This window comes from Lingula anatina, chromosome 1 (assembly GCF_051362555.1).
Source record: "Lingula anatina isolate TDL-2025a chromosome 1, LinAna3.0, whole genome shotgun sequence".
Classification (NCBI taxonomy): Eukaryota; Metazoa; Brachiopoda; class Lingulata; order Lingulida; family Lingulidae; genus Lingula; species Lingula anatina.
In genome coordinates this window covers 69526623-69553967 of record NC_141767.1, presented here as the reverse complement: position 1 = coordinate 69553967, position 27345 = coordinate 69526623, and the positions used below count along the sequence as shown (strand labels likewise).

Below are 27345 nucleotides of genomic sequence, written 5' to 3'. Positions count from 1 at the left end.
GGATTAAGCGATTAAATGAAAACTTCAGAGGCTTTTGCTTGGCTAGTGTTTTTTCAAGACTTGCTTAAAAACCATACTTCGAAAACTGTCATTATTAAGATCGTGCTATAAATGGTTTCACTTAATCTGTACAGTTGAACTTTATTATGGGAGTTTGGTCACTGCGTCATTCACTGAGACTTTAACAGGGAAAGTGACGTACACAATAGCTCATAATGCAGTACGTCTGCCAATACACATGCTCTTTCTGTTACAAGATAAGCCCATGTGGTCCAGAATCTCCCCTCCAAGCTTTGAACAACAGAATGTCCAAATTTGCATATTGCGACTTGTTCATTGTTACAGTTTATGAATGTCGAGAAGCATAAATTAAGGTGACTCTTTTCATCGAAAAACTATCTGCAATTTAAAGCAAACTTCAAGGCAAAAATAGACAATAATCTTTATTTTTCACTTTGAAACGATCAAATGACAATGATTTCAATTTCCAAGATTATTTCTTGACAAAACGATAAAAATGATAGACAAATGTCAGTTTTTCTTAAAAATAACATTCAAAGGACTGTTCAATATAAAGCAGTTATTTTTCAACAAAAATTTAGTATTTTATATAATAAAAGAAACCTGTTTTCAGTCTCTAAATAATAGGCACTGAAGTTTTTCACAATCCACTCTCACCAGTCTTGCACAGAGTAAAAAAATCTTCCAGCATATAAAAGATAATTTTTGATACCATTGAGCCTTAAAAATAAACCTGTTCATTCATTATAAACACTTTAAAATACAACTTCTTAAGCAATGTTGAAAAAATAAAAATAACCATAATTTTCATGTATGGTTGCAAAGGATTTCGACGTCGCCCTCCATACACAGAACTAGCTACAAGTGCTGGCAATAGGAATACCATGCACCAAACGAGCAATGAGGAATCACCCCAGACTAGCTATGAAGCTTAGATGACTCTAGGCAGAAAGCCAATTTACTAAATTTCAATTTGTTTTAAAGTAAAACCAAGTCTATAGCTAGCTTTCTTAGATCGGGATTCCCGGCTATACCTCATCTAGCAGCTGATGGTACTAAATGATCCTAAATGAAACAAGAAATTAAAACCTTTAGATATTTTGTTTTTATCCTGCATGATGTGTAGTTCATCGATGTCAGAAAGTGTGTGACACAACATCTCCAGTCTTTGTCTACTTCTTAGAATTTAACAATAAAACAAAAAATAATGTTCATATGAAAACCATACATCAGGACATTAGACAACAAAAATATGGCAAACATTTAACCTTTGATTTCAGGAATGTGACTATACATTCTTGACTATATTTTTGTGATTTTTTCCAGATCTGTAGCTTTATAAATACTGAATTCTGTGGGACACATATTTGAAAACTATAAATCTACAAATAAATGCTAGCTGAACCAGACTATTCAACTTAAACTGAATACTACACTGTTCTGATGACCATTGTGATTGCCTATATTTGTAATTTTATCACATCTTAAAAACTCCTTATCAATTTTCTGCCACTCCAACAAACAATAAAAATTGGTTTCAAGCATTCAAGTTCTATAAAAATATACAGAAAGTTCTAAATCTTACAGATCTATCCTCATAACACACAAAATCATACATACATACATCACAGTAAAGGACAACACAAAAGGTTCTGACCTAACTACCTTCAATTAAAACGGGACTACATTAATCCAGAAAAGAATGTGGCATCAAAACCTAGACTATTGAGATCACAAAGTGCTGCTTACAGTATATACAACATACTAAATTGGCTGAATCCTACAGGAATGTGCACTATCAAATAGTTTCTAATAATTCTACACTGATTTATTGTGCTCTGGGTGATATCTACGGGCTTTGTATTAAAGGTAATGGAGTACATTTTAACCATACATTTGGATTCTTATTTAGAGATTGGATAAACCGAGTGAAACGGGAGCGAAAAACTAAAATAGGGGATGAAGTTAAAAAACAAACTGAGCCTGCAAGAAATCTCACTGAGATTTTTTTATCACATGTTCCAGCAATGATGACATGATAAAAAGATAAAAATTGCATTTTACAAAAATGAACAATAACTTCTCTAAAGAAAAGAAGATAACATACAGAATTAATTTTTCTTTTTATCGTACATTAATTCAATAGACCCTGTCCCTTAAAAAAATTCTTTACATCTAATGCTACCTTGTGTTGGAACCAATCTAGAGTAGCACCGAGTATTAGTTGATTTTTAGAAAGGCAGCTCATCCATATTGACCAACACATCAAAGCTGGGGTAGCAGTATTTAAATTAGCTAAACAAAAAGGGCTTGATTTGACTTGATTGTCAAATTATAACCATTTTGATTACAAATTGACGAAAAAGTGGTGATTTGGCTAAGCGACAAAAATTGCTAGTGCGACCCCAGCAAAGTCAATGCTGGTCAATATAACTGAGGTAGCCATCAGCAGCACCAGCCAAATGGTCAGAACCTAAATATCATTCCAAGCCTCTGACTATGTACATCATAAGCTATGATAACCTCCTGATCCAAATGCTTAGCAAACATCACAGCTGGATATATACATATATTTTTTTCTTGGATCTCAGATAATTAGATCAATTCCAAATGTGCTTATCTTGCAACAAAGCCCCATCTATACATTAAAAAATACATATTTCACAGACTTATAAAACAGTTTCCTGTTGGTGGATCATCAATTTCAGCTTGTATATCTGATAGCAGGTAGAACCTGCTGATGTCATAAACTTCTAGCCCTGAGATACTTCAATTGTTTTCACAGTATTTACACTAGTGTTTGCAGGGTCGCTGATGCTTCCGAGCTGTGTGTGTTGCATTGCACGTCTTAAGGCAAGTTTTGAGGTCCCGGGGGGAGAGAGTCCACTCTTTAGCTTTGGAACAACTTTCTCCTCAGACAAGGATTTTTTGCATTTTGAATCAGTCAGTTCTATGCTCCCGAACACGGATCCTGAGTCGCTACTTAAATTCTCATCTTCGTCCTCTTCCCCAATCTGGAACATGGCGCGCTGAGGTTCCCCAGTGCTGGCAGAGTTGCTGCTCGTGGAATTCTCTCTGCTGCTGCCACAGTAAAATGTGGGGGGTTTCGTCTCTGAGATGGCCATATGCTGCAACATGAGCCGATTGAAAGATACAGCACTTTCCGCAAACGCCTCCAGGTTCTTGGTGCTATTATTTCTGTAAAAATATAGAAGAGATTAATGTTATTGTAATCAATATAAGTTTAAATGGAATCATTAAAACATTAATTTTTCCTGATTGTTAAATTTGCATCTATTAGTTACAATAACTGCATTACCATATCTACTTTCCTCATAAGTTCTCAGTAAAATAAATGTTCATGCATAAAATATTCACCATATGTGTAATATTAACCATCTGTGTATCAATACAATATGACATCTAATTATTTCCCTTGAGAAAAGCACCATATTTACCTTGTTAAAACTTTTGGAGTTTCTAAAGGCACCTGGCGCTGTTCCTTGATCAGCCATGGGTGCTCCAACACCTGGGCAGCAGTGTAACGAGAAAATGGGTCCCTGACCAGTAAATGACGGATCAGGTCCTTAGCCGCCTCAGACACATTGCTCCACTCATTCTCTGGGAAGTCGTACACCGAGTCTTGGATTCTTTTGAAAAGCATATCCTGGAAATTCAAGGAAATAAGTACACTGTGACACAAGTATTAGCTAAGCTACACAGAAAGCTATGTGCCTTGTTCTTTTGGATTAACAGCACTACAACTTTGGTTAAAATGAATAAAGAGAATGAATACTTGAACACCTCCAAGTCATTGACAAAGACACCGTTACAATGTAAGCCAATATCTTGTTGGATGTATAAGGACTGAGGTATTATAGTACCTGACAAGCTTGGCACGCCTCTCCTCTCTCCCAGCCACAGTCTGTACCACAACTACCATAGAAAGGTGGGTAGCCACACAACATGATGTACCTGGAATTATAGACCACCAATATGGAATAGCAGATAGCAATGTTAATTACATCAATGGCTTTATTTCACATCTAGCTGTCCACCTTACTGGACTGGTTCATGGGCACTGGCAAAGAATTAGCTGATGATCAAGATGTGAACTTATTGAGGAATGGAGTAAAACCCTCTGTAGCATAACTACTTGTTGTTGGGGCATCTCCAAGTGGACTGGTTCAGTAAGATATACCACTGCTCAATGTGAAGAGAAACTTAGATCCCGTTCCCATACCTAGATCAATCTAACAGCTTTCAGCTTAAGTGGCTTAGATGTCTGGCATGCCTACTGAATCTGCTAAACAAAGTTAATTACCCCTTAACAGCTTCAGAAGGCATGCCAGACATCAGAGCTGTTTAAGGTGAAAACAATTTAGCAAGAAACCCCTTGGAGATGGTTTGATCCTGCTATATAGATCTAGGTATAGGAACGGGGTCTTAGTTCAAAGTATTAAATATACAGTCGTCAATTAAGCACATTTAATGGCAGATGAAGAACTTAATTTTGTTGCAGATTAGGTAAGAGCACCTTGAAAACAAATTCTAGCAGGGTATTCACCTCTCAAGTTTTTCTAGAATCCGAGGCCTAGAACTGTACTTAAAGGACCTCCATGAATCATTTAACAACCCACACTAAACTGTTTGCACATCATTAGCTTGCTAGCATTGTCTCAAAGTTTTCCCGTCGGTTCTACTTAACACTGATATTTATTGGCCAATGCAAACAGTTAGTTTGCCAAAAAATATCTCAAGGTCTACCGCCTTCCCATCTGCCACACACATTTCTTTTTACTGAACCTTCTGCAGCTAATCAACTCACAGTGTTCACTCTGTGCTTGAAGAACTTCAATTTTAACAAGAAAACTAGGAGTGCCGTTTTCTTAAAGCATTTGCAATGGGTGGATGCTGTTTCATTTTCAAGCTTAGAACAAACAGCGCATTTTTCACCAAATGCATAAATTACAATTTCATTAGACCCACATAAATTACAATTATAAAATCAATTTGGTAAGTAATAAAATCACATATCTGCCAAAACAACTCCACCATCAAGCTAATGACGCCTTCATAACAGCCCACAATCATCAACGTTCCAGACCAAGACTTACGTTATGATACCCAGACTCCATAGGTCACATCGCTTGTCATAAGGTGTTGCCTCATCGCTCACCCAGGTGTCCACGACCTCAGGTGCCATGTACTCTGCAGAACCAACCTGGAAAACACAACAGAACACTGGGTAATTTTTTATGAACAGTAAAAATCAACTGCAACTGAATTTGCTGCAATATGTTATGATGTAAAAAAATATAACAATGACAATTCCACTTCCAAATTTGAAATTTATATCTAAAATAGTTCAGAGTTTCACAGAGTGCATATTGAGACAGAACTAATCCATCCATGAACATAATGAATCCCAAGTATTTTCTTACACATCTGCCTCATTAAAAAGAGAAGAAATATTTCAACTGTAAATTGAATTAAACGTGTCTGGCACCTTGAAACATGTTGCAAATAATGTAATTACGTGCAATGTCCCAACAAGTGAAAAATGCTACAATATAAAGAACGCCCTTTCCCCAAGACAACGCTTGTACAGCACATGACCACCTGCATTGTGTACAGTGTGCAAAGAAGATTAGAGAGATGTTTTCTGTTCATTCACCTTTTCAACTGAGACAAACAAACACCTGTGTGATACAATGCATTCTGAACCTTATTGACAGCAAGTTGCCTTTCTTACGTCATGGCCACAAAGAATACATTGTTTCCTTTTTTAAGCTCATTATGTGCTTGGAGGCCTACTGCTGTGTGCATACACTCATCAAGGCACCAAGGAGTTTCTGCACAAGCTACAAGCACTGGCTCTAGTAGAACAAGTTGACTGCAGCATCCTACGCCAGACCAGTCATACATTTCTATTTTTCCTCAAAGGAGGCCCATTTTGCAAGCCAAACGTCATTTATCAGGAAAAAAACATAAAGAGATGTTGGCAAAGTTTTAAAGAGAAAAATGAGCCAAAAAACTGTCCTGGTTCCAAAAAACACCTCATAACGTGCTCATTAACAGAGAAGTTAATCTTTCCACTTATTTATTCGCCTGTATTAATGATGTCATCATCAAGTCTAATTTATTGCCTCATCCTGGGATCTTTGCCAGCTGAGAAAATTTACTATGAAAACATGAAATATTTCGTTATAGCAGGAAATGGTTGCTGGCTGAGGCAGCCTATAAATCTGTCAACAATCTTGCACTTTTTCATCTGTGGGGGTAAGCTGTGATTTGTTAAATGCATCTAAGCGTGTTTGTGTAGTTGTAATGAAGGTCTGAATTGGCGCATGTTTTCTAATTTCATGCAGCGAGAGAAACCTCTTGTGTCACGACCTACAGGAGTTATTGCATGAAAAAATTCCAGATTTGTGCAATGAGCCTGATAAGCACACTTTTAGAGTGCCTTTGATGTGAGCTTGCGCCACTGGAGTAAACTATAAAACTACAACCATGTAAGCTCTGGCCAAGAAACAATTTCCAGACAGCTTGTGTGATACATCATGACGCTACGGACAATTCACCCTGTTGTTGTCGTTATTGTGGTGTTGGGTGTCTTTCTGCCGTCACTGTTGGTACAAACAACCACAGCCCTTCACCTGGTCAGGAGGAGTGACTATGTCAATGACCACACTGAGGTGACAATCAGCACCTCAGAAAATGGAACCACCCCCGATGATGCTGTGACCGAATCCTACCCTAGTCAGCCCCAGGGTCACACCCAACAGGACCAGGGGGTGGCTGGCATACAGCAGTGCTTAAACAAACTCAATGTCCTCATCATGAACTTACAGCTGAAGGCCAGTACAGTGGAGGACCAGGTGGTGGCACTCAAAGTGGTCTCCAGGAATGGCCTAGGTTACATCCAGGACTTACAACACAGGATGAAGTTCATGAAACGCAGGTGGCAGACAGCTACTAGATACATGGATGCCTTGACAGCCGCAATTGGCAAACTGAAGAATGGTGATGACAGGGCGGTGGTCACGTTATGTAACAAGACGGAGGTTTTGTATGATGCTAAAGGGGGCCCAGACGTTGTCAGCCAAATGATGGCAGGAATAATGGAACTTAATGATGAAACTGTTGGAAAAAGCAGGACTTATAGTCCTTATATAGGAGACACAAGTGAGGAAGAGAAAAAAATGACTTTGGCTGCAACATCACCAATTCCTCGAAAATAGGGAAAAATAACAGATATACCAGAAATGGAGAGTAAATTATCATCATGAAATTCAAAGAAGAGGACTTTCAGTGGACTGCATTTTCATCAAAATGTTTCATTAATAAGGTTCATTTGCAAGGTATTTAAGATAAAAAAACAATATTCTTCAAAGTTGTAATCTAAAGGACAAAGATGCTTTAAATGAGACTTTCAACAGTCTTACCTTCAACCACACATGCTGCTATTGACCACTTGATAATTTGCTATACGTAAGATTAAGATATAAACTATATCCTTTTCTGATTATACAACCACAGAAATACACCGTATGTGTTGATTGATAGTACCTGGATTAATCTAGCTTTACACAAAGTATCAGAACCAATAACATTGTTCTTGGTATTATATCAAATCATTTTAATTGCTGCCTTTGTGTTTCAGGCAGTAACAGTAGAACAGATGCCTCAGATTAACATTTAGTTGCAGGCATATATGTACACCTTTACAGAGATCTGGGGAACACTTGTAAATACAATAGCATATTTCCCCTGTAATACATCCAATAAAGACATTCTGTATTTTTTCAGTCTGTCTTGTTTACTTTCCCTGTGTTCCAGATGTGCAGATCAATTTAAAAATACCAAGGTATAGAACATGAGAATTTCAGAAACAACCATACAAAAGTTCAAATGAAAATACTCTTGGAGCTAAGTTTAAATATTTCTATACTCAACTTCACTAAGTCCAGTTTTCACAAGAGAGCAATAAAACTAGTTTAATGAAATGGTTGTACCCAATACATGCAAACTTATCACAAAAAGTAAATAAATATAAAATAAATAAATAAATAATCAAAAATAGATGAAAATAAAAATAATAATAAAAAAATAAATATATTTTTTAAATATCAGTAGTTATATTCCAAAAATCCTATGTTGATTGTGTGTGTGTGAGCTTGCATGTGTGTGCACACTGAGTGAACGTGTGTTGGTCACTGCTCTAAGCACGTCACTTTATAAGTCATATAGTTGCATTTCAAATGAGGGTCTGCAAATCATCTACCTACAAAGAGATAAATATCTAAGTTTGTTGAGAAAAAAGAAGACTCGCGTCTCGTATTTCTTGAGAAATGAGCATGACGAGACAGGTGAAATGGGTGATGTTGCATCCTCCATGCTAGACCTGTGACCTCACCTGAATTTCAACTATGGTACTGTTGGTTTACTTTACGCTTTCACATGCAAATACACAGTCAATATGCCATTATTAAATCGACATGTAGACCATTATTCCATGCTATTGTGAAGACTGTCTCTGTAGCATGTAATATGATTCCACTGAGTAGAATGAGGGGTGTGACCTGACCCAGCACGCCTGTATGTCACTACTAGCACAGCCCACCTGTGTGTCACTAGAACAACTCACCTGTGCAGTGAGTAGCAAGTCATAGGCGGGAGAGGAAAGAGGGGAAGAAGCAGGTAAAAAGGTGTTAAAAGTCAACTTTCAAGATGAGCTCTACAAGGTTTAGAACTGGTTTTAGATGGGTGACTGCCGTACTAATGACCATCACCCTGTGTCTAACAGGTCATATACAGGCCCAGTCTACCACAGTGTGTGAGCAGGGAGGGGCTGCGTGCCAGGGTGTGTTTACTGTGGTACCTACAGAGTCAGCCTGCCAACAACAGTTCCTCCCTGCCATACAAGATATAGGGATCAAGGTGGACACAGGCCTGGCGCGGACTGATCTCATGGCTGCTAGATTACAGACAGCCTATCAAGACTCCGTGAGGAATATCACTGAGGCTGTTAATGTTACCAAGTATATGAGTATGCTCAATACCTCTGGGATTGCCATGGAGGTTTTTAAACACCTAAATATGAGTCACTGGAGTCGGGCTTTAAATCAAACTTCTGCGATAGTGTCCCAGATACACCACCAGCTTACAAATGTCACCTCTGCCGCAGAATTGGAGCCATTACTTCAGGTACAAAATGAGACACTAAGACAACTGGTCAACTTGACACATGTCATAAGCAGGAATTGCAGTTTAAATTCATTAAAAAATCCTTGCAATAGTTCCACCATTTCTCCATCCAATTTGACAGGTATTATGTCATTCCTAACCACAATCAACCAGACTCTTCAGACTGTGGCTACTGGCAATACTACTACAGGCTGGACTCAATGTAATATATCCCACAAACTCATGGGAATGTTAAATGAGACAAGAGCAGTGGAGATTAAGCTAGCCACACAAATGGCTGACATTTTGGTACTCTTAGCAAACCTCCAGCAACAAAACCAGTCATTTAACAGCTCTTGCAACACTTCTGCCATCTATCAGCTGATTCAAAGACTAGAAACCAAGATGGAAAATCAAAGCTGTATCAAGCAAGTGTCAGAGCTGCGAGATTCTATCAACTTTTCAACGACGCAAAACAGAAGCATGGGAGTGAATTATTCATCTGCTGTGAATTTCAACTTCACACAATTTGAACAACTTCTTCAGCCACACCTAGAAAGTATGTTGACAAGATTTTTGATGAATGTCTCCCAGCGAAATTCCACCATCACATTTGACAGTGCCAGGCTAGAATTTCTCATCCACTCATTATCAAACATAACAAGCCGCATTAATTCAACCATGTGCACAGAAAGAGACTCAAACACCAGTCACTCTACGTCTGCCAACACATCTCAAACTCAAAATAATTCCTACACATCCCAGGCTACAAGCAATTCCAGTGTTGCTGCCTGCCTAGGAAACACCTCCAGTCTCCTGCATCTGGTGAATGCTGTAGTTGAGCAAAACAATCACATTCTGCAACAGGTTGGGAACCTCAGTGGCTTCACCTCCACATCTGGCATGAACCAGAATTCTGAAACTGAGCTCAGGGCCACACTGGCCACCATACAGCAACAAAATCTTCTACTTCAGAACAGGCTGGATGAACAAGACAGAAAACTGAACTGCATCTTCAAAGGTACTCAGATAAATCAACCATCACTTCTTTACAAATTTTCTTTAATAAAAAAAACAAACAAAAACATGATGCCATAAGGTCTTAACATTTTAAGTTTATCACATAGTAAACTAGACATTTTTTTCAACACATTTATATGATGTGGTATATACATGAGCATATATTTCATCTTCTTCCAGAGTGCCCATACAGTTTTGTTCGAAATAACTGTTCTTGCTACAAGGTCATAAATCGCACGGCTACCTGGAATGATGCACGTTACTCGTGTTCCACCATGGGAGCACACCTCGTGCACGTGCAGAATGCTGAGGAGCAGCAGACAATAGGACGACAGGTGGCTAGCCACTACTTTGAAGGTATAGGAACCGTTGTATCAAACCAGAATGTGTATAATTCTGCATTTCATATAAGGAATATTAGTATTTTGAAATTGGATTTATTCTTAGTTACAGTAAACAATTACTGACTTTTTCCTTTGTACTTTGCAAAGAGAAAGGCTAATAAATTTGGAACTCATCCATGCAAGTCACACTCACCAGTCCAGTGACACATGGACAATGACCAGTATTGTGTAGACTGACCGAGCTGACTCGGCAAAAATCTTCATCAGTTAAGTTCAGCATTCTAAGCCAGAGTAATAGTTTCCTCAAACAAAAGCTAAATTCAGAGTTATTTATTAACGTAGATCACTTCAAATTTGCTGTTGTTTGAAGAAACTATTGTTGTAACTTTGAGGTGATGCAGCGGTCATCACCGGTCAAACAGAGGCCATCACCTTGGACAGCTGTAAGCTTACAAAATGGTTACTTTTATATCTGCTGGTAACAATTCTTTCAGGTGATGGATTTGTCAGCAATCAAGGCTTTTGGTTGGGAGGGTACGACTTGAAACCGCCTAATACAACTGTGGGAGTAGACGGAGTTTGGACTTGGGAGACAACCAATCAAAATCTGACTTACTTCAACTGGAGCGAAGGTTAGTATGAATATTTTTAAAAAGCACAAAGATTCAAATTCTGAAAGTTAATAGAAGACCAATACAAAAATAGTCAATTTTGTGCTTTGAAGCTTTGACAGCTTATACTTTTAGGTATTCACAGGATTTTCTCTTCACTCAGCCATTTATTCTTACATTACGACTTAATGATTCTAGAAAACTGCTTATACTTTAACCTTGATCTTGGCTGATAGTCAAAATGGGATTTACATGACGATAAGAAGAAAATTCTCTCTGATTCTGCATAAACATTGAATTCTATTTTTTTACATTAAGGTGAGCCCAATAACTGGGGAGGCACAGATGAAGACTGTCTTCTTATGACATATAACATTGGCTACACTTGGAATGATGATATCTGCACGAATACTCATGTGTACATCTGTGAAATTGATCTTGTATGATTCTTCAAAAATCCATGTTGAACACTGTAAAACTGATGATCAGATTTTTTTATCTACTCAAGTTTTAAGGAAAGCGTGCTTAGTCATATATAATTCATTTAAGTATTATATAGCAACTGCTTTCTGATATAAGAATACACATATTCCGTTTAAAAGCTGAGCTTCAGAATTTCCACTTAAAGGTCCTTTTGTCTGCGTTGCTTTTTGTAGTTTTTTGTACAAACATTCCACTTTGTTTAACCAAACTCATTGTGTGCTCATATTTTGTGGACTTGTATACATTTTTTCTCCAAAATTTTTTATATTGATTTGGTAATGTAAACAACTGCGCAAACAGCAGGTTTTAGAAATAAAATGTTTTGTAAATAGCCTTAGCATCCAACTTATTGCTCTGAAAGACTTTAAACATTACTGCTGTGAAAAAGGAAACATGAACAGGATTTCTTGCAATTTCCCAGTGTTTTCTTCTTTCTTTACATATTTTCACCAATTCTTACATAGTTTCATTTTTACCACTATTGTCTAAAACAATTCAGCCAATGTAAAATTGCTTTCTAAAAGAAATTATAAAATACCTGTCCCACGCCATATTATCTGGGCCATAATAAAGTATAACATGCAATGCACTGTCAATCATGCATGAAATCACAAACATAAAAACATTCCTCCTGCTGTTTCTCCCTACACAAAGGGGACCATTTTAGAACAGGGCGACCTATACAAATAATCTGGGGATGGTGGTTTTTAAATACACATTGCATCTCTACTTATGAGAATACGTACAGGGGAAGCTTACGACAACACTAAGAGCCCAAGCAATGGATTATTGGCTATGTCGCTCAGCCAGCTTGAACTGCCTAATAATGTCACTGCTACTTTGTACGGTCCAGAGACACATCTGTCAGCCAACGACCGAGGCAGAAACGGGGCGATCTTTAGGAACCTGCTTTGGCCCCGACTGTATCAGGTACACAGTAGCTGGGGCTGGTCCACAGTGCCAGGGGGTGCAGACGGGGGAATCTGTGCTCAGGGACATACAGGAACAACTCAGGTGTTTAAAACAAGGTGAAAGCAAATGTTTACGTGTAGCCCATTAAAAAAAAAAGAACAGGTGATAAAAGCAGTGTAACCTTGAAGTAGAAAAGGTGTCATTTCAGGTCACGTGACACAACATTAGGGTAGATGTTAATATGGCTACTCGCACTCTGTTGACGAGATTTCATACACTGACATAATGAATTAAATATAGAAGTGGTGAGGCAAAAAAAAAAAAAAAAAAAAAAAAAAAAAAAAAAGGAATATCATAGTCAGTTTTTATCAAACCAAGGTTTGAAGTGTTGTGCCACACCTACACAGGTATGTTTAAATACCTAGTAACACCTTGGTCAGAGGGTTTTTTTTTTTTTGGTCAAGTCAAATTCTACAAGATATCACAATATATTCAAACAAATCATCAGATTAACTGTAAAATGCAGCTAAAAGATCTCTATACAGACTTTCATATTTCAGAAGCCTATATTTTCCAGACTGCCCCCACAGTTTTGTCCGCTTTAACTGCTCATGCTATAAGGTTGTTAACCGGTCAGCAACATGGCGAGATGCTCAGTGGGACTGTGGTTTGATGGGAGCCTACCTCATGGACATCACCTCACAGCAGGAACAGGTGTTCATCGGGAGGCAGGCTGCGGCCATGTACTATGACGGTACAGAATGTGCTTTCACAGAGAAATTTGTGGATACAACTATGAAAGCCATAGTCATAACAATACAGCTCTGAAGAGATCTTGTTTTTCCCCCTTCTTTTATTTTTCCATCTTGACATCTATTTTTTAAAATTTTTTAATCTTAAAAAAAAAAAAAAAAATTGAGGAAGAAAAGTAACTGAGCCTTGTTTTTCCTTTGTTGACTAACTAAAGTAACAAAAAGTTTAAAGAGAAAACGTGGAATGGTTAACACGCTAATCTATCCCAAGGCTTATCTATGACAATTATTTTTTTGTAAAAAAAATACATACATTAATATATCTATATTTTTTAATCACCAGCTGGTGGCTATGCATATGGGTTCTGGATAGGAGGTTATGAAAAGCTTCCAGCTCAAAACTCTTCTTCACCTAATGCTGATAGCCAAAATGTAACTACTACAGCGTCACCTATTGGTGAGTGGAAATGGAACAATAGTGGGAAACCTTTCACATTCACAAACTGGAACACAGGTAAAATTTATTTTATCGCCATATTTTTAATCTTAGATGACACTAATTTTCCCTCCCATTATAAATAAATGAATAAATTAATTATTTACCTCATCTACACACACATATACACACACAAAATACTATTTTTAGCAAACAAATGAGCTATAAAGTGTGCATCAGATTAACAAGTAATGCTACAGTTTAAGTTGCTTTAATGCAGATGGTGTTTGTACACTTTTTTTGAAAATTCCACTGAGGCTATTCATCTGATGACGTAAAAGTTATTTTGGTATGCTGTGCAGAGCTACCAGGATATCTAGTGCAACTCAATGCTGGCAACAACAGTCACAGATGGTATTTCAGGACACATCCCTGCAGGCTAACAGGGGTCCGACACAGACACTTAATGCATTCGTCTAATATTTCCTTCTGTGTTGCTTTGGCAAACAACAGAGCTCATTCTTTTAAATTTGGATAATTATCAATGATTACTTTTGAATGGTCAGGGTGGGGTGTTTAATAAGAAACATTATTCTAATGTGGAAAGATAAATAGTTCCTTTATATCACATTAGGAAGTTGATGTTAAAACAGATCAATCTTTAAATCAAAAATATCAACGTCATTAGATATATATCAGAATGTTGACAGGAATTGCCTCTCACATCACTTAATCATGTCATCTGCTTTCCTTATGGGCCAGGAATATGAGTAGCGTAATGAGCTGAAGCATCATTTCCTCCCATGATCCAATAATTCCTGGTATCCATTGACATTTTTCTCAGGTCAACCATGTTAATAATACCACACAATAACAAAGACAGACTGCACTTAATCATGATGGTATGTCATGTGCCTGTATTGATATATGGATAGAGACCGAAAATTTATCTCATTTAACGTTCTCAATCTATTCTAGAATATTTGGTGTATTTTTTTTTACAGTTCTAATGTTGTTCTGTAATGAATGTAACAGTTTGAGAACTGTTTTTGGGAAGTCACTCAGAATGTCCTAAAACAGACTAAGAACACTTTTCATTAAAAGAGAAAAACATTATGTTCTAGGACAGATTGAGAACCATAAGTAAGCGCAAAATTTTCGCAGGGGCAGGAGCAATCACCAGGCATGGGAGGCACTCATGGCACAGAATGTACATCTCACACCAACCATAGCCACACTGATCATATCACTAACCACTGACCGCACTAATGTCCTGTCATCACTGCATGTCATCACACAAGCACCTCTCACTTGACAGCCTTCAGACTTTTTCTGTTTTCTATCTTTTTTTATGCATTTTTGATTTGCTACATTTTCACTGGGTCATTTAATTATAAATGGATGTCTTTTTATTTCAGATGAACCAAACAACTGGAATGGAAGCAGTGAGGACTGCCTGATGATGCTGAGCTCTAAAGGATACAAATGGAATGATGCTATGTGCAATGAAAAGCACAAGTTCATATGTGAACTAGAACTATTATGATATGAAAACCCCACAGTCCAAGAAATAAATCAATAACAGAACCTTTCACTGGATGAGAATATAGACTCGGGCTGAAACAGGGTAGTTTTACTATCAACACAGACCATTCTACATAACTGAACATGTCTAAGGAGGAGGACTTTTGCAAAATAAACCTCCAGCATAACGTCAAATGCCAAACACAACAAGCCAGAAAGTGGCCCAAGGCCTCTCTGCATGCGAGTTACACTGTGTAATGCTTCGCAAGATATGTTCTTGATTAAAAATTAGTCAACTTTATATTGACAAACTGTCAAAAGGGCTCAAATCCAATTCTTTTTATCTATTAAACAAAAACCCGAGGTTCTAGACCATTTAAAGTGGTCTCTAAAGATACATTTATTAAGTGGTTTCCATAAACATTTTGTCATTTTTCCAAGCTAAAACATACATGGCCATAAATTGTTTCTATGCCATTGTATGGGAATACTACAAAATTGTGACCTTTATGAACAAAATCTATGCAGTCAAAATAAAAGAATCATAAATAATCAACTTACTGGAGTCTGGAGTTCAGGTGTGGTGACAGGTGAAAACTCCCCGTCCACCTTTATTCCACTGCCAAGATCAAAATCACAGATTCTTATCGGGACAACCTGGAACAATATACAAAATGTGTTATCAAAATTTATTAAAGAATGCTCAAACTTATAATCTATTATAATAGGATTAAAATGTTGTATTTTCAAGGAACAAAATAATTTCTCTCTATATCTATGAAGAAATGCAATTGTCAATTGCAATCTAAAAGAAAAGAAATATTTTTTAAGATGTAAATCTGATAATAATTACCTCTCCCTCTTTTTCACATAATATATTTTCAGGCTTGAGATCCCGATGAGCAATGCCTGCAAGCAGAAATCAAACAAATCACAGCATCTGTTTTCTTAAAATTCAAGGTCAGCTGTAGAAATTTTCAAACTTTTGAAGGGTATTTTTATTTTTTTTTAGTTCAGAACCTGTTGCGACACTTTCAGCACATGCACTTCTTCATTAACTGAAGACCTTTGTTATTAACGGAAGACGTGAAGCACTTACAATAAATCTGCTATTAACCTTTTCAAAGAAATGAAAACATATTAAGCTGATCAGAATACTAATACTCATATCCTGTTTACGAATGCTCTATTAGAGTTGTAGTTCTTCAGCGTCATTATTTCAAGAGAAGCAGCACAAACAGGGTTGGTGGTAAGGAAAACTGCACCAAGTTATATAGGCTCTTACCTTTTTTGTGGAGAAAATCTAAAGCTTTTGCAATATCTCTGACAACTTCACTTGCTTCTTGTTCTGTCAGATATCCTCTTCTTTCAATATTTTCTAACAAAGTGCCTAATACAAAAGAGTCAATGAAACAGATGAAAATACTTCAAAATTGTGACCAAAAATAACATCCAATTTCAAAATACACTTTACAAGAATGAAAACGTAACTGAGATGTAGTTAAAAATAGAGTGCTTTAACTGTATGTAAACAGTGATTGACATAAGAAAACATATTTTAGCAAAAAAAAAAAAAAAAAGGTTATTATTCTTATATTTACACAAAAATCAATAAAATAAATACATACCTCCTTCCATTTTTTCAAAAACTAAATAAAACCTGTAAAAAAGGTAATAATGTATCACCATCTTATGCACAACCAGCACAATTAATTCTGCACTACTTACAGACACATAAAACTACATTTTACTACACACAAACACATTTGATTTGAATTATCTTATCAATTCTTATCATGTATTATGGTGTTAACCACTTAAACAACTCTTTATTATGAATTGAAACAAATATATGTTTTCAAGCATTCTGCTTACATTTCTTCCTCCTCGAAGTACTCAATAAGTTGTAAAATATTTTCATGTCCTTGACAGTGATGGAAGATTTCAATTTCTTTAAAAACCTTGTGGCGTGGCTTGCCAAGTTTTTTGTCAATTACCTGTAAATGAAACATAAAACTGTGAACACTATGAGGAAAACCGTCACAAACTATATCAATCTAACAAGGAATAAAATGATTTATTTATCTTTAATCAGCATTTTTTTTTGGTTTCAAGTTACTGCATGTTTATTATGCTTGCACTGCATGTTTACCATGCATGCACTGTATGTTTATTGCATGTGCACTGTATGTTTATTACGCGTGCACTGCATGTACATTACGCATGCACTGTATATTACGCTTGCAATGCATGTTTATTACACGTGCACTGTATGTGAAAGGCACAGCTGCAGAGTATGAGTAACACCATGACTGTATCACCAGTTGGCCTCTACTGTAACCTGGGCTTGAAAACTAAATACTTGTGATAACACTTCATAACATCAGTCAACTCTTATCACGTCTAGGTAATGTACCAGGGACACGAGCAGGGGATTGGCTGCTTTAAGCCAACACCCACCCAAGAGACTGTGCTGTCTATGTCTGCATAGTGGGCTCCAGATTCAGGCCAATGTTCAATCTGCACATGTATATCTTAGCAAACCATTAATCTAAGCTGCAGTGATGTGAAAGAATGAACCTCTGTGCACCTGTGTATATGACTTATGCCAACGTGGCAGCCTGCCTACCTGGCAGAAATTATAACTTATTACCTGGGCCATAAATAGCTACTTGAACTAGGAGTAACACCTGGGTGCCAGCAGACAATATATTTCTTTATACAAAATAAATACTGGAAAGTAGGTCTGTGATGAGGTCTTATTGTCTTAGTAGCATAGGACAGAACTCCAATTAACATCTCGAGGAAATACTGTTCTTCCTGCTTCTTGTTATTTAATGTTTGATTTCCATGACGACACCTCTTTACAATCTCTATTTTAAGCTGACCCTCCAAAGATGACAAATGGCAATTGTAAACCTTGTTGCAGCCTTCACTGCCCTATAGCATGCCACCGGATGTTGATGAGGGTTATGAGAGAAAACATGCAAGGGAATTTAGAACACAGACTCCAGAACAATTAACAACCTCGCAACACTGATCTTGGACACCAGCCCGAGGTACTGTTTACAGGCTTTCAGCACAACCTGGTGCATTCACATGGATTCAATTTCTCCCAAAAACACAACCACGTGGAATTGTTCTACTGAATTTTACAACACAGCAAGCTGTTTCCTAATTCAGCTCCAACTGGTGTTTTTTGTCCTTTTGTTCTAACCCCAGCTGACATTTATTTTTGTGCCATGCAGACATTAAGCTACCATGTTAGTACTGTGGGATTTTTGAAGAGAAAAAAAAATTATCAGCTTTGCATACTTTGATGGCAATTTTATAAGGTCAGCTTAGTTTTAGTAATTTTACTTAACACAAAATAACATTCATATAGATCTTTTTTTCTACTACCTTAAAAGACAGTGCATTTTAAATCCAGTTTTTGCAATTTTATTTAACTACTACTGAAAATAAAAAAATTATTCATATAAATCTTTTCTTCTACAACTTAAAAAGACCATGCATTTTAAACCTGTCCCTGCCTCCACTTACCTTGACTGCATATTCTTTATGTGTCAGATGGTGTTCATAGGATGTCACTGTTGCATAGGCCCCCTCTCCCAGTACTTCTCCTGTAGGATAGTAAATATCTGCAAAGAAAGTATCAAACCCTCTGGTCAGAGCTCGTCCACAGATATTACAAGACAACAACATTGTTAAGCGATAATCCATGAGGAGTTTGTGTCAGTGTCTCGTCCACATGGTGATAACTAAGGCCTGGGCTTAATTCAACTCGCTGTGCAGTCTGGCTACTAGACATAAAAATTATTGCTATTAAAATGGGTTTCATTTACTTATGCAAATTTATTCGCCGGTTAGTAACAGAGTGTATTGTGTTGTTCAATAAATAGCTTTCAATTTTTATTTTTCAAAAGCTGCCTGGTGTATTACACCTGTGCCAGTAATAACACAATGAAACATAATCAACCTGTTCAAATACCAAACAGAAATACGTAAGAAAACAATGTTATGGTTCACTTATCTCTTTTTCAGAAGAAATTAAGATTAAATCTACAAACTAAGCTACAGGTTATTTGGGGTTTCAGTCCTTCACCAATGACCTTTCAGATTGTATGGAAAATACAATATTCAGAGCTGACTACATCATTTTTTTCTGACTTCCATATTATCTTCTTTGTGAAACAAGATATGTTTATAATATTAACATTTTTTTCAATTAACTTTTGTACATATTCTATACTTTTCTTCGGGTATTTTCTTCAAGTTTAAAGGCCCTTTAAAGTTATATGAAGAAAATAAAATTCAAGAATAATTCTTTAAAAGTTTCATTATTTGACCATATTGTTACATCACACCTGGGTCTAATGGACAACTTGTCCAAATATCTTACCTTCAAACCGCCGGATAGGGATGTTTTCTGTTCTTCTCTTTCTGTTTCTTTTCTGCCTGTTGGTTGCGTTGGAAAGTCTTCCCCCTTCTGTGGGCGACACATTGTTATTGGTCTTGTCCAACATCAGGCTGTTTGGGGGTTGTGGGGACGCACAACTTCTTGTTCTTGTCTCTCCAATCTAGCAGAAGAAACAAGACAGTCTGGAGGTCATGTATTTTCTCAACTCCACAGTACCTTAATGCATGTGGCTAAAGTTCACTGCACCAGGTATCATAGTATTATTATGCAGTTCACACCCATGGAGAACAACTATTGACACAAAACATTCCTGAATCTTCGCTACTATTTCTGTTCGCATCTATATATAAATATATATGTACTAGTATACATTTATTCCTGTCCTAATGTTTTTCTTCAATTAATATAATGTACCAAACAGCATTCACATATAAAACTATTGCATTACAAACTGTATTGTGTAAGACATCGTTGGTGAATTTGAAAAAGTCCTCGCAGACAGTTAAATTGCTTAATTACCACAGATAGATCTAAAACAATCACAATATATAATACAACAGCAACTCTTTTAGGAAAGTTATACCAGCTGCCTGTAACATTCCTAGAGCACCTCTGAAGTTGGAGCAAAATGTTGCCCTGTGGTAAAATATCAGTCTTTAACTACACGCTTAACAGCTTACTAGTAATCCAATGAAAATTTGGCCATATTTATAAATCAACCATCACAGTAAAGACAAGTGCCACACTAAGAGAAATGGGTCCCCTGATGAAGATGATGAATGGATTTCTATATAGAATTATTCATTATTGCTAGATATAGAATGACAGTGTGCCATTCCAGGCTTGTCCCATGAAGTCAAGTGTACTGATGGGGGAGAGGGGTGACCTAGACCATGAGGTGACAGGCACAGGGTGAAACACATTAGATGACTGCGTCAAACCAACAGTAATGTCTCTGTGAATGACATTCACATTCATGCTTATCAATATGGCAGAGAGGGGGGTGGAAAGGGGGGGGAGAAGTACACAACATAGAGCAAGAACCGTTTCGGGTGATTAGTAAGGCCATTAATTATGTGGGCAGTCCTATCAGATTTAATTGTGATGTGAATAAGCTTGATAACTTAATATATAAAGAGAAAGAGATGAAACGGTATGCACTAAGATGATGGGACATGCCACCACTGCAATAACAATACCTGACGTTCTTTTTCATAATATCAGTGGGACTGACAGTGTGTAGTCAGGATATATATATGAGGTCACTGAGATTAATTCAATTTACTTTTATCTTTTGACAGTTTACAAGTGCACAATCCTTTGACATTATGCAACTAACGAAAAAAGAAAAGGTCTGGAAACAAAAAAATAAATTAATCCTTCCCACAAAAATGACAAAAATATTAATAACAAAGCCTTCAGGTGCACTGAATGGATAAGAAAACTAATTCCAATAACATGCAACACATCTTTCATGATTTAGAATGACAGTAAGATATAGTTCACCAATTCAAGTACAGTAATATTTTCAGCAAGCTAGGATTTTACCTAGGCAACAAACTGTATTTGAATAGAATTATTTAAGGTTTTCTGAGAAGAGCTTCACAAGTGTCCTATTCTTCATACTTAACAGGCACTTCTGATTTTACTATTTTTGGAGGCCAAAATAACAAAACTCTCGAGACCTGAATACATAAATGTCAAATTATATTTCTCAATTTAATACAAGTTACCTATTTTTATGTGTTTTTCATAAACAAGTGATCTTATAATTGTATTTTATGCCTATACTTGTAACAATATCTTTACTTTATAAATTTCATAAATCATAACAAAAATCCCCCTACCGTATCTTTGGTCATTTTCCAGGATGTATAATATACACACAAAGGTATTCCTAATCCTAAGTTATGCAAAAAGACAGATCCAAGGAAAAAATAAAATCTGTGTGTAAAAAATGACAGATTTCCTGTTATCCCTGTCCCCACACTGACGTGGTGTAGTTCTCTCTCAGCACCCCAACCCAACAGTCATTACCCCATGAAGTCAGGATCTTTTTATCCCCATCCCTACGATAATGAGTAAGCCTAATCTCATGAAATTTATTTGTCACAGTGCGTACCAGTTATCAAATGTTCTGATCACTAACAACTATATAAGGAGTACCTCCTCCCTAGGAGCTGTGATGCCAGTCACTGGGACAGAGTAATGAGACGAGACATGCAAATGCCACATAATCTGCAGGCTACAGCCAGTGCTATCTCTTCCTTTAATAATATATGAACCAGAGACCAGAACTAGATGGCGAAGATCTGACACAGAGTCATCTGACAACACCATCGAACTGTTGGTAAACATGGCATAAAAGCTTTAAAAAACAAAATAGAACAAACAGGTGTTGTTTGAAGAATATAATTAAAGCTATTTATAGTTCTTTGACAATATGTATTTACTGTAGACAACAGCTGTAAGCTCATATTTTGCTATTTTTCCATTTCATAACAGTGATTATACAAAGGAAGCTAATCTAAGCCCAGATCAGAGTCAAACCATCTCTGAATATGTTGTACACATTTTAACATAAGATAAAGATGACTTTACCAAATTACAACCATATATAACTGTTACAAATATATAAATATCTTTTAACTGCTAGATAGCCCATTGAATATTTAGAAGTAATGCATTAAATATAAGTTGGAGGCATACACATGATTACTGTTAAGTTTTCTTGTTGGATCATTTTTTTCTCCTGATAAGCATCATTTCGTTGTTGAAGATAAATTTTTCTCTTTGCAAAAAATGACATAAAAACCACACCATTAGGCCCAAAAATCTAGGTTAGTAAACAGAGATGTGGGCAGGTGTTCAGAGACCCCCCAGTAGTGGGGTCAACACCTCAGGTACTGGCCCATTACCAGTGGTTGACGCACAAGGCACATGAAGTAAACAGAGGTAGTAGTACACAGTGAGGGTTGAACAGCCCCTGTGCAAATTTGTCTCATTTAACACTCGCTTACGGTTCTCAATCTCTCCTAGAATGTAATGTTTTTCTCTTTTAATGAAAAATGTTCTTTATCTGTTCTAAAACAGTCTAAAGGACTTCCCAAAAACAGTTCTCAAGCTGTTACATTCATTACAGAACAACATTAGAACTGTAAAAAAAATACACCAAAAGTTCTAGAATAGATTGAGAACTGTAAGTGAACGTTAAGTGAGACAAATATGTGCAGGGTAGGAACCTGCTCAATATGACCTTCATCAAGGCCAGGATATACCTGGGACAAGGACTTCTCCACAAACCAGGCTAATCACATAAGGGGATGGGCAGCACATTTGACCCGATTTCTTTTTAAAAAGCACTCTGAGCATCCAGATAAACAAAGTCATTGGTTTAACTGAGGTGAACAATAAAATATATATTAGGATATGAATTTTAATTCCAATGGTACATCTTTCAAATACATACGAAGAAAAAAGGATACATTTTATCATAAATTAATAAATCAATTAATTATTACTATGGTCTCTAGCACTTCAGGCTGCTGTGAACAGCTGCGACTCCCCACGCTTTTATTTTCTTGACATGTAACACTTATTATCAGAACACAAATATAAATTATTGCAGAAATCTTAATGATGACAAAAAATTTAAGATTTCTCTTACCTGACAACGAAGAAAATGCCACAAGGAAAGAGCGCCTGTGTAAAATAAACTTAACGCACTCACCTTGAACGAAACTGAAGCACTGTTTACGAACTTTTACTATACATAACCTAAATGCCATTCCATAATACATGTGATGAATGAGATGGAAAACAATGGTATCTATTGTACAAGTTAAGATATCTCTATCCAATAGAGCTAGTGTTTCCCACTTAATTAATATGTCATTGATTGTATTATGTGTGCTTTTGCGTACTGTAAAAAGTAGAAGAAAAAGTTATATAAAAAGTGTGGAGAAAGGCAAAGTTGGAGAAAGGAGCAAATTTTACTCAACTTTCATCATTAAATTGGCATACTGCCTTGGTCTAAATTACAATGCCAACAACACAAAGAACCAGGACAGCATGACAAATATCATGTACATCACATACTAGGAGTATATCTGACCCAACTATCAGCATATAGAAATAATATCTATAAAACTACTGGCATCATTTCCAGTTAGGTGTGGAGAGCGAGTGTATTTTCTGGGAACTCTAGCTGCTGTGGGCCGTTAACGTATGCACCACGTCATGCACTCGGCAGAGGTGACCTTTTTCTGTAGATCAACACATTAATCCTACAGTACAGTAGCACCAGAAGCCACCACTTCTTAAGTAATGACTGAGGATTGGCTGGGGGACAACAGATTTTGATTTCTCACAAAACCCATGTACTGTACAGATTCTTCTTCAACAGATAAATTAGCCTTCATAAATGTTTTTATTTTAAAACATCTCCTTCAACATTCTTCATTCATCATCAAGGACAGTAAAAAGATGTGCGTTATGGTCTACTTGTATCACTATAGTTCTGCAAGGCAATTGCTCCGTTTAACTTCTTAATTTTTTTTTTCAAGTCTACATTAACACATTTACCACATGATCATACTACATCACACTGGGTGGTAACATTGCAAACGTCAATGGCCAAATCATGATGTGCATCTTGAGTATTTAGAGCAATGTTTGTAAACAATGAATATTTATGTTATTGTTTTGACCACATTCACTCATGAGGAATAAAGGATGGGTCGATTAAATGTCTTCTTCAGAGGCTCACGAAGCTAAGACATGAAATGCAAAAAAAGCTTGACAAAAACACTCCTATGTACGAATTAAGCACCTACGCAGATATTATTATTGTCTTGCAGTGATTTATACGTACACGCATGTGTTAATATCACTAAAATGTAGGGGGTGGATGGTAAACCTGTTCTGTCAAAACAGGAACAGCTAAATGGAGGAACCTTCAACTCTGTTTTATATCTCTGTGATACCCTTACTATTGAAACATAGTACTTTCCAAATGAACACAAGTGAGATATGTAATAATCAAACTAAATATCAAAATAATGACAGGGTTAGGATGACAGGGGAGGGAGAGGTAGTGGAACTGATACACAGTCATTTTGATTTGTGGTTTTGATATCTTACAAAGTAGAGCACAGACACTTTGTAAACACATTCATGGGCAGATTATTTATATATGAGATAATTACATAAAGTATGTCCGTAGATTTAATTTATAATCATATCAATTCCTGATATCTAATAACAGTAGCAAATCTAGTTGTTGCTAGGAGGTTCAAACATTCCCACAATGAAATGAAGTTTAATTTGCACCAAATGAGAATTCTTTCAAACTTTTGGTAGATTTGTCCTTATATAATGAACTACATAGTCATTTTTCTTACTTATTTTACACCAATGTACTTTGAATCAATAAGAAATCAACAAAAACTACATTTTTATACTTGGACTAAAATAACAGCTTTAATAAAGCAACTGCATGGAATGAGTTGCTATGTAATATGAATTCCTAAGACATTTTCCAGGTAAATCAGTAAGTGTTACGTTATCCAAATGATCGCTGTAGCTTATTTATAATTACTCATCCACATCATCACATTGTAGCAGGTACAACATGGTATAAGACTGGAGTGTTGCCACATATCTTGCAATCTCATAGCCTGAGTTGATGAGAATGTTTTACTGTACAGGAAACATTCAGGCAATACTTCCTCAATGCAATTTTTTCTTCCATTACAGTTTCCAGGAACATACAGTAGGTGAATCAAGCTATGGTAATTACTCGGTCTTTTCAATGGGCAAAAAATATCAATTTTCAGATACATAATTTTATAATCACAAAAAACACATTTCTATATAGCATTTGTGGTGCTTTTACTGCACAGAAGGGAACTACGGAGTAGCCTGTTTATTAATTTTGTTGCTAGTGCTCAACAGGGATGCTCTAACAAGTTTAAAGAAATTATGACTTAACAAATACAGTATCTGTAAAATTCACAAATTTCTCTCATTGAAAAAAAAACAAAAACAAACTAGTAATTACTGCAATAGGAAAAAACACATCAAGTGTTATTTTCTCTCTCTCTCTCTCTCTCTCTCTGGTCACTGATAGTGAAAGCTAAGGAGAACTCCACCCTTGTGGACATCACTTGTTGATGGGTCAAATAATAATATACCGGCCAACTCTCTAACTGATAAGATCTGGAGCATAAATGTCCATAAAACTGGGCTGGTAGAAAGATATATATACTATACTCCATACTTTGTAATGTACCTTGGTGATATTAACTCTTCGTATGAGATCTATAATTCACAATAAAAACATTGTAAACAACTCATAGAAATATAATATATTGTTTTACCACAAAAACGGCAGTTATAGCTTTAATTCTGATATCTGAGCTTGTCATCGGACTACATGACCATGAGATTATAACATAAAACCAAACAGGGACTAACTTTGAATGGATTTGTTAACCACTGGTAAGTGTTGGAAAATTGTTGTTTACTCCGGGAAAATTCATTTTTTGGCCAAAACTAACAGTTATTATCCCTTTAAAATAAAATATCTTTACTGCCTTTCTAGGAAGACAAGGAAGCTAATAAACAATTTTGCATATATATAAAGAGGTGGTGTGGAATTAGCATAAATTTTCATGCATTAGCACTTCAATATATGGTATGTACTATTTGCCTTAACACAAATACTAGTAACTGAAATGCTGATCCACTAAACTTAATGCTAGTGTTTGAGTACCACTACAACTGTACAACTACAACTGTACCTACTACTGGATCACATATCAAGTATGTCACAATTTGAGTATAATATTAATAAGGCTGCCTAAATAGATATATCTACACATTGGGCTTTGATTCATATTTTCAAATTGCTGAGCTAGCCAATTTTCAGATATAATGCAACTACTGTACATTCCAAATGAAACCATAAAGAGGAAGGTGAATCTTGTATTTCAGTTGCATGTAACTTATGGCTCTACTGGATTAAAAGCTGATATAAAACTACTTAATCTAACATCACAGAACAATAGGTAAAAGTAATCTATTTACCCTGCCTTTCCCTTGCACTGGCTGCTGTCAAAGCGACGAGCCCTGCTAGAAAACTTCCCTACTCACTGCTGTTCAACGACACTCTGAACACATCACGCCACAAAATCCCCCTAGCTCTACGTCATCAACATAAACAAAACTGAATCTGATGAAATGACTACCTATTGGAAAGAACCAATGAGCTATCGAGTTGTTGACATCCTGGGAATATTCCGTGACTCATTATTTATTTTTGTGCACCATTCAACAAAATTTACAGCAACATCTGTTGCAAAGGTATTTTTTCGTCGTACAACAGACGTGATGCAATGCAGGCTGCAACTGCTTGATGCATGGGCTTGCACCTGCATCAGATATATCTTCAGAGTCAAACTGAGCAACCTACCTGAGCTTTGTTGATAACTTGCCGTCCCGCCACATCCGCCATCCGCACCGAAATAGACATGTCACAATCTTTCCAGAAGTTTCGAAAACAATTTTTCATAATCATACATTGTGTAAATATTTTTTTAATGAAATGAATTTTTTTAATGAAATGGGATCA

General features: G+C 36.4%; 3 protein-coding genes across 6 annotated transcripts; 2 read left to right on the top strand and 1 right to left on the bottom strand.

Annotated features, from left to right (window-relative positions):
• Positions 1–430: 430 nt before the first annotated feature.
• Positions 431–27342, bottom strand: LOC106174856 (MAP kinase-interacting serine/threonine-protein kinase 1). Of its 3 annotated transcripts, none has more exons than XM_013556578.2 (12): positions 27187–27342; positions 19695–19872; positions 18836–18933; positions 17168–17289; positions 16921–16952; positions 16578–16682; positions 16146–16201; positions 15854–15949; positions 5139–5245; positions 3906–3996; positions 3480–3688; positions 431–3219 (listed from the first exon to the last, which is right to left on the bottom strand). In XM_013556578.2, exons 1-12 carry the CDS (start codon positions 27289–27291, stop codon positions 2775–2777), a joined length of 1644 nt encoding a protein of 547 aa, XP_013412032.2. In that variant the 5' UTR covers positions 27292–27342; the 3' UTR covers positions 431–2774. The 3 variants fall into 3 exon arrangements, with proteins under 3 accessions (XP_013412032.2, XP_013412034.2, XP_013412033.2); XM_013556580.2 differs by lacking the exon at positions 27187–27342 and adding an exon at positions 26802–26989; XM_013556579.2 differs by lacking the exon at positions 27187–27342 and adding an exon at positions 21560–21746.
• On the top strand, positions 8446–12015 carry LOC106174858 (uncharacterized). Of its 2 annotated transcripts, none has more exons than XR_015331834.1 (4): positions 8446–10231; positions 10411–10565; positions 11069–11206; positions 11504–12015. XR_015331834.1 is itself a non-coding variant. In XM_013556584.2 (4 exons), exons 1-4 carry the CDS (start codon positions 8755–8757, stop codon positions 11629–11631), a joined length of 1920 nt encoding a protein of 639 aa, XP_013412038.2. In that variant the 5' UTR covers positions 8454–8754; the 3' UTR covers positions 11632–12010. The 2 variants fall into 2 exon arrangements, 1 of the variants encoding a protein (XP_013412038.2); XM_013556584.2 differs by having other exon boundaries at positions 8454–10231; positions 10411–10587; positions 11504–12010.
• LOC106174857 (perlucin-like protein) lies at positions 12309–15810 on the top strand. Its single transcript, XM_013556583.2, has 4 exons — positions 12309–12696; positions 13158–13334; positions 13676–13846; positions 15187–15810. The coding sequence occupies exons 1-4, from the start codon at positions 12450–12452 to the stop codon at positions 15312–15314; spliced, it is 723 nt and encodes a 240-aa protein (XP_013412037.2). The 5' UTR covers positions 12309–12449; the 3' UTR covers positions 15315–15810.
• Positions 27343–27345: the final 3 nt, after the last annotated feature.